This window comes from Cryptotermes secundus, unplaced genomic scaffold, assembly GCF_002891405.2.
Source record: "Cryptotermes secundus unplaced genomic scaffold, Csec_1.0 scaffold614, whole genome shotgun sequence".
Taxonomy (NCBI): Eukaryota; Metazoa; Arthropoda; class Insecta; order Blattodea; family Kalotermitidae; genus Cryptotermes; species Cryptotermes secundus.
This window is the reverse complement of record NW_019728501.1, coordinates 1864020-1872787: the sequence shown is the minus strand read 5'-3', so window position 1 is coordinate 1872787 and position 8768 is coordinate 1864020. Positions and strand designations below refer to the sequence as shown.

General features: G+C 36.5%; 1 protein-coding gene across 8 annotated transcripts in view; it reads right to left on the bottom strand.

The window, feature by feature from the left end:
• LOC111865235 (sodium-coupled monocarboxylate transporter 1) overlaps positions 1 to 8768 on the bottom strand; it is a 380779-nt gene that overhangs the window by 28357 nt on the left and 343654 nt on the right. For all 8 annotated transcript variants that reach the window (XR_004513107.1, XM_023853126.2, XM_033751735.1 and 5 more), the window contains one exon: positions 3921 to 4061. Coding sequence is in view for 7 of the 8 variants with exons in the window: in XM_023853126.2 (XP_023708894.1) it covers positions 3921 to 4061 (141 nt within the window). In the remaining variant the exon portion in view is untranslated. The remainder of the gene's footprint in view (positions 1 to 3920; positions 4062 to 8768) is intronic.

Genomic DNA, 8768 nt, shown 5'->3' with positions numbered 1-8768 from the left:
TCTAAACGTAAATTCAGGGTCTCTGTTGAAGGCGAAATGTCAACGCAAAGGGAAATACAAGCAGGGGTGCCACAAGGTTCTGTCCTTTCCCCTACTCTCTTTAATTTGTATATAAATGATGCCCCCCATACACAGGGCGTTCACCTGGCCCTCTTTGCAGACGACACCTGTCTGTATGCGACAGATCGCAAAGAGGGTTTTATTGTTAGAAAACTCCAGCGCGGTCTCAGCTCAATGGAGACCTGGTGTGAGCGCTGGAATATAAAAATTAATGAAGATAAGACTCGGGGGGTCTACTTCTCTTGTGGTCGTCGACCGCCTGAGTCTTGTCTTACTCTTAATGGATGAAATATTCCATTTGTAAATAGTGCAAAATATCTAGGTGTAATCTTCGATAAGAGAGTTACATGGAGATTACACATAGAAATGATCGAAGCCAAGGCCTTCAGAACATTCATTAGAGTATATTCCGTATTCAAAAGAGAGCGTTTAAGCGCCAACATTAAATTGACCCTCCACAAAGCTCTTATTAGATCTGTAATGACTTATGCTAGTCCCGCCTGGGAGTTTGCGGCAGACACCCATCTAGTGAAATTGCAGCACCTGCAAAACAAGGTTCTCCGCACCATTGGCAATTTTCCAAGGCGCACACCGGTCCGCGAATTGCACATGGCATTAAAAATTCCATACATATATGATCACATAACAAAATTATGCAGGCAACAAGCAGAAGTCATACAAAATCATGAAAATGAGAATGTTTGCATTATTGGTAAAGGTGAAGCCTGACATAGAAAGTATAAGAGGCTTAAACTTGGCGGCGGTCAGGCATACGACCATTCAAGTGACTAGACTGCCGTGGTAGCAAATAATACTAGAAACAGGGCATAATCTGCTGTACAAAGCCTGGAATTAAGACTACAATTAAATTGTAAATATATGTCAATACTGACAATGGACTGACTAAGACTGACAAATGACAGAACCGACCTCTTGTCACAGAGGGCGCCCCAAATGGACAGGACAGCAACTTTCACAAAGAAGAAAACATCTGGTCAGACAGACAGACTGACTGACCGTCAGTTGCAAAATGACTTTGACTTTGATGTGAGCAGAGTGTGTGATTAGGAGTGACACCGTGTGGATCATGAAGTCACCGAAGTCAGCTGCAGTCTAGCATTCGCTGGAGTGGTGGAAGTATTTGTGAAACTGCAGATGGCAGTAGTGGTGAGATTGTAAATTGTGTAATTGTGAGAGCGAGTGTTCAATAAATTCGCTATATCAAATAAGGCGTGAAGTTATTTGTCGCGTGACATATACCCAACACGTGACAATATACTTCTCTCATATCTTTCACTTTTACTTACCCTTCTACTATACCTCCTTACCTTCCCCCCCCCTTCCCCATGTGTTTCATTAAGAATATCAAGAGAAAATACAAGGCTTGTCAAAGAAATTAAGTTTAAAAATGCGAATTAGTTACCTGGTTTAATGCCAATAGTAACTTCCACTCAAACATACATTTTCTCCTAGAGCCGAAGGATGACTCAAAACATAACTCAGTCCTCAAAATACTTTGTATTTTCTCCAGTAGTGTAGTACAGCTACCACAAAACCTTCAGAGATCCTAGGAAAAGTTGTGAGGAACTGTGTATTTTATTTACCATTAATTAAAGTGCATGTTTCTCTTATAGGGAGCTTGTTTTAGTTTGAGCATGGAAGCCTTTCCCCCAAATTCAAACTGGGATTCAATTTTTTTATACATAAAGGATTAGTAATACTGACCTTATTAATGTTTAATAATGTCACAGAAAATAAACTCAGAAAGAAAAGAAACTCATCTGTACTAAGCTAACATTGATGCAAGTGCAGTGTATACAGGTATGTTATATCTGCAAATTTTTCATAAATTTAACGCTGTGTTTCCATGACATTGTGGTAACAGAGAAGCTGTCTGCTGTAGGCGGGATTTCTTCCGGGTTTAAGAACTTCCTTTTTTTTATTCTCTTATGGTGGAAGAATATAGTTCGAGGTTTGATGTAAATTTATATCATGTTTGATCAGTTAAAAGGAGTTTCAATATATTTTTAATATTAGGAGAAAATTTTTAAGATTTGTTTTTATGTTGCAATGTTTTATGTTGGGCATTCAAGTAACATGAATGTATCACATGCTTCAGTCATTTCACTACCGAAAATTATGTCCAAGTTGCCGCTGATATGTGCAAACAAAAGCTGTCATTTATGCTACATAAAAGTGAATACTGTAAGGCAGTGGTTCTCAAACTTTTTACCTCTGAGCACCCCACTGACAAGAGAAAATACTCTCAGGCCCCCAGCCTGTTTTTTTCTTTATCAAAATAGAAGTCATGGTATATTTGACGTTTTATTCAGTTTATTTTTTCTACATACTATTTAGCACTTTTTTACTCAAAATTAAAGAATCACAATATTAGGCCTACAATAAAAATTAGTTTTAACACTTCCAATTAACCAAAATATGTATTGAAATGAAACGATATTTAACTAAAAAGTGTTTAATTTTTTTTCTGCAAAGAAAATCGAACATTTAAATGTCAAACTTCAGTGTGATGGATGGGCCTGCTTTTGAGAACAAAGTTTATCAGAACGTGGTGTAATATCAGAAATGGCCACTCTAACTTCTTTAGCAATATTTAGCCTTGAACAATACATTGGCTTTATAGCTACCAAAGCAGAAAAGCCTGTATCGCATAAGTATGTTGTTGTGAAAAGAATCAGGATCTTCAATGCCTTTTGGCTCAAAGTTTGAAATTCCTTGACAATATGTATCCAGAACTCCAACAAAGACAATTCCTTAAATTTACTTTTTAATGAAGTATCACTAGTGAGATCGATGAGTTGTTCTTGCTAATTTACCTTCAGAGATGATGGCCCAGGAGAATTTTCAAATGGATTTTTAATCCAATAAAATTTATCAAAATCAATGCAAAAGTATTTTTCGAAATGAACTTTCAACATTATGAGATCATCAAGTAGGCAGCTTTTTATGTGCATTGGAAGCACTGGATTATCAATGTCTTCTACCATTGACACCAGAATAGGGAACATGTCTAGCGTGTCACTTTCCACACTGTTTCTCCAGAGCTCTAATTTTTCATGAATGCCTTCACTTTGTCATTCCAAGAAAGTACAGTTGCCTCAATCCCTTGAAGTGAAGTGTTGAGGATATTTAGTTTCTCAAATATATATCTGTGAAGTAAGTCATTTTCAATAAATATTCTTGTTGTTGAAACTATCTGCCAGTGACTGATTTTCCCCATTTAAAAAACAGAACACCTCATGCTTCAGCTTAAACATTCTCTTTAATGCCTTGTCTCTTGAAAGCCATCGAGGATCACTAAAAAACAACAGAGCAGTGTGTTCGGCACTCATTTCCTCACACAGCATTTTAAAAAGTTTAGACTTCAGAGGATTTCAGAGGATGTGGCTGCTGTAGAACTATCAATGCTGTCTCTGGCATACGTGTTTTATAAGTGCCAGTAAAGAGAATAATTATTAGTTATTTTGAAATTCATGATAATTAAAGCCTGTATTCATCAAAAGTTTTTCTATATGTATTTTTATTTTTTGTTACTTTTCTAATTGATTTAGGGCAGTTTTAATTTGTATCTGTAGGAAAGTATGCTGCGCCCCCCTTTCAAGCCCTACTCGCCCTCCCCTGGGGGTCGCGCCCCACAGTTTGAGAACCACTGCTGTAGGGGATAATTACCCAGAAAAGAATGTGTTAATTTCTAGGCATATACTAAATGAGTACTATAATGTTTGGATGTTTAAATCTTTATAAGTGATGAATTATCACCGCAGCACATTTGTGAACTTGCATATAATGAGTTATATTACTTCATTAAAAGGTATGATAAAGGTAGAATTTTCACATACTTGCGTGCCTGACTAATTGTGGCCACAGTGCGATACCGCTGTACTTGCAGCTGATTGGCTCCATACACTGACATGTGAAGAAAGGCTGCACCAATTAAGGAACCCCACAATGTATATCGTTCTGTAGGATCGAAGTCCAAACTGAAAAACGAATAGTTGTATTAGTTTTAACAAGAAGTTCTCCTAGAACTTATGATGTTTCAACCAGTATGAGGATGTCAGAAATAATTATGTATAAATAACTGAAGAATTTATTGACCAATTTCTGTACATTAATTTAATGTAAATATTCTAAATATATTCAATTTTTCTGATATGACTTCAAGTTTCACATTTACAATAAAAGTAATAGCAGATTCTAAAGGGTTCAAATATCAAGAACTCTTTAGAATCTATTTGTACAACCAGTAAGCACCCAGTATATCCTTCAGTTAGAAATTCAGCTGGCTAAAACCCTCAATCATATAACTTTCCTCGTGTGACGTAAATCTCAGGGTATCATCCCCAAAGGTTTCTCTGTAAGACTCCCTTGAAAAGTCAACGAATTTCCAAAATTACCGAAAATGCCAGCAGGGCACTCCTTAGGGACAGGATACAGTTCCACTGAGGATAAAATAATGGGTTACAGAAAATTTGAAAATATGTCTATGATGTATTTCCAATAGTATTTTACATGCTTTGCTGCAGTGGTTCAATAGTTACTGCCATAAAACAGGAAGCTAATAACAGTGTAAATTGGAATAGTGTGATATAAGAAATGTTAATGGAGTTTCACTTTATATGCAAAATTTGAAATAATGTGAACCTAAAAATATTCAGCAAGAATCATATATACAGTACGTTTCAAAATTTTTCTTGAACTATGAGAGTTCTGGATTATGCGAGGTCCTCAGGACTGCATCCTTGTACAAAATGCAACTGCACTGTACATATTTTTTTATGGGATCCACGTTGTTTTATTCTCTAAAAAGATACTGTTTCAACAGAAGTCTTTTCCTCCCCTTTTTTGGACAATCTAGCGCCATGTACAATTTCAGGACAGCACATGTCAACTGAAGAATCATTACTTTAATGTCAGATTCACAACTTATAGCTTTAGAAAACATGGCATTATTTTTGTGCATCAAACGCAGAGAACTAGCTGAAGTGATTACACAGTATATACGTGGTCTTACAATAAAGTTCGCGAACTCACCACAGTAAAAGTGCTACAGACCTCAGTGTTGGATATCACTGTAGTCACCTTCAGAGTACTCCCCTTTGGAAACTATGCACCGATGTCAGCGCCTAGTCCACCCTTCAAAACAATTTTGGAACTGGTTTTGTGGAATGGCCTTCAGAGCTGCTGTCATATTACTCCTGATGTCAAAAATGTCACCAAAATGCCTTCCCTTCAATATTTTCTTTATCTTTGGAAACAGAAAAAAGTAATTGGGGGGCTAGATCCGCTGAATAGGGAGGGTGTTCCAGTACAGTTATTTGTTTACTAGCTAAAAACTCCCTCACAGACAGTGTTCTGTGAGCTCCTTTGGGACCATTTTTGCACACACCTTCCTCATGTCAAGATATTCAGTTAAGATTTTCCTGTTTCCCTGTCGATATCTGCTTCTTCTGCTATGCTCCTGACAGTCAGACAAATATGTTCACGCACAATGTGACAAAATCTTGCCATGTTTTCTTCACTTCTGCTCGTTGCTGGCTGTCCTGATCTCTCTTCGTCAGTGACACTTTCTCTTCCCTCATAAAAATGTGTTACCCACTTGTAAACTGCTGTTTTCTTCATAGCATTATTACCGTAAACTTGCACGAATATCTCTCTGTTTTCGCTTCCACTCCTGCGAAGTTTAACAAGAAATTTAAGCTTCATTCGTTGCCCTAATTCAAGCTCCGCCATTCTTGTGATGGCACAACAAAACACACCCAGACAATAATAGACACCACTCAGAAAGAGATGCCCACAGATCAACAACACCACAGCTGTGAAACGCTGATATGCCATCATCATCAAACCATACTGAGGTTTCTGTCCTCTTCTGCCACAGCAAGCACACGGTGACGAATTCGCGAACTTTATTGTGAGACCTCATATGTTTGCATGCAAATTATTATCAATCGCAGGACACATCATCATAACTCACTTTGTAGAGACAAGAACAAACACTAGGTGACCAACTACAAAAAAACTGCAAATCATTTTGAGGTTCTTCATAACCTCAACAAGGAGGGAATACAAGCAGCTCTGATCAGAAAGAGACTCTACTCAGTTTTGTACCAATAACAGTAGTCACAGAAACCAGCAGCCACATATAAATGATTTAACATATCTGATTCCAGTTATTATTAAGGGCAAAAGCCAGTGGAAAGAAATAAGAATAATATAAACCATAAATTTAAAGTGCTCAACAAAATCAACAACAGAAAATGGTGATCATCGGGGACAGTCATGCCCGAGGCTGTGCAGCTAATATGAAACATAGTCTTAAAGACAGTTACAAGATTAATGGTTTTGTGAAACCAGGAGCATGCATAGATCTGCTAGTCACTTCAGAAAAGGGTGATATGGAATACTTAACCAACAGGGAAGTAATTGTCTTTTGGGGAGGTACTAATGATGTTGGAAAAAATAATTTCCAAGCTGGATTGAGACATATAGTGGATTTCATGGAAATTAATGGTCATACAAGCATTGTTTTGGCGAGTGTCCCACATCAGTATGATTTATCTGACTGGTCTTGTGTGAACAGTGAAGTGAAAAACTTTACCAGAAAACCAGTGAAGCTTATGGAGCCTTTCAAGCATGTTAGGGTGGTAAAAGTAGATCCCAAAAGAGAATTTTTTACTAAACATGGTCTGCATATGAACAATGTGGGTAAAGAAAAAGCAGTGTTAAAGATAGCTAATGTTGTTACTACAACGTTTCACAAACAAATAGAAGAGCCAATCAGACTGTACTGGAAAACTGAATATGAGGATGGGGTAAATTATACTTCAAGTGGGGATAATATAATTACATAAGAAGACACTAAAGCTGCCACATCAGACAATGAAGAAGTTATATCTCACACTGCGGACCAAGATGTTCCAGCAGAAGTAGTAGATAGAATATCATATGGTAGGACACAAGTAGGTAAGACCTCACGTAAGCAAAATAAAGCCACCATTATGAGAAGCAAGGATTTTTTGTGGCAAAAGTAATTTCAAATAGACAAAAACACATTGCATTTGAACAATTAAGTAATCAGTCATGTAATAAGAATGATGATATAAATAACCTATTTAAGATATTTCACCAAAATATTAGGGGAATAAAAGGGAACATTAATGAGTTAATGATATCTTTATTAAATGAGGAACCCAGTGTAATTTGTCTGACAGAACATCATCTTACAGGCTATGAAATGTGTGCTTCACATATTCCTAAATATAAATTAGGTGCAGGATATTGTACGAAGAAGTTAAAAAATGGTGGCGTCTGTATATTCATTCAAGATGATCTAAATTTTACTACTATAAATCTACAAAAATATTGTAAGGAAGGAGTCATGGAAATTTTGGCCATTCAATTAAAATTTAATGAGAAAAATGTAATTATTCTCTGTATATACAGAGCCCCAGCCAGCGATTATGACTACTTTTTAAACAAACTGGGCTATATACTTAATTTTCTTCAAAGTATAACTTGGAATTTATATTATGTGGGGACATAAATATTAATTATCTAGAAAATAATAATAGGAAATCAAAGTTAGATAACATGTTAAATACTTATAATCTAAGAGATACTGTGTATTTCCCTACAAGAATTGCCAATAATTCAGCCACTTTCATAGATAACATATTTATTGATAACAGAAGAAGCTATACCATTAAACCGTGTATTAATGGACTGTCTGATCACGATGTGCAGCTCATAACATTTAAGAATATTACTGTACCTAATAATAAATTTATTTTGCATAAGGAAAAATTGCCTGATCAGTGGAAGGAGTCTATTATTGTACCAGTTCACAAGAAGGGTGGTAAAACTGACTGCAGTAATTATTGGGGGATATCACTGCTATCAACTTCATATAAAATTTTGCCCAATATTCTTCTTTCAAGGTTAAGTCCATATATAGATGAAAATAGTGGGGATCATCAGTGTGGGTTTCAACGTAACAGATCAACTACAGACCAGATCCTTTGCATTCGTCAAACATGTCAGATATTGGAGAAGAAATGGGAGTTCAATGAGAGAGTACATCAGCTATTCATAGACTTCACGAAAGCCTATGATTCCGTTAGGAGGGAAGTATTGTACAATATTCTAATAGAGTTTGGGATACCCGTGAAACTAGTTAGGTTGATTGATCTGTTTAAACAAAATGTATAGTAAAGTCCATGTAGGTAAACATTTGTCAGATGAATTTCCTATCCAGAATGGTCTAAAACAAGGAGATGCTTTATCGCCACTCCTTTTCAACTTTGCCTTAGAATATGCCATTAGGAAGGTCCAGGGAATCCAGGTGGGTCCGAAATTAAACGGGACACATCAGCTGTTGGCCTACACCGATGATGTGAATCTACTGGGTGATAATGTAGACACCATAAAGAAAAACACAAGTAAACGCAATTAAAGAGGTTGGTCTAGAAGTAAACACAGAGAGAACTAAGTATATGTTACTGTCTCATCACCAAAATGCAGGGCAAAATCATGACATAAAGATAGGAAACATTTTTTTTTTTTTATAAATGTAGCACAGTTCAGATATTTGGGAACATCAATAACAGATCGGAACCTGATTCAGGAGGAAATTCAAAGGCGACTGAACTTGGGTAATGCTTGCTACCATTCAGTCCAGAACCTTT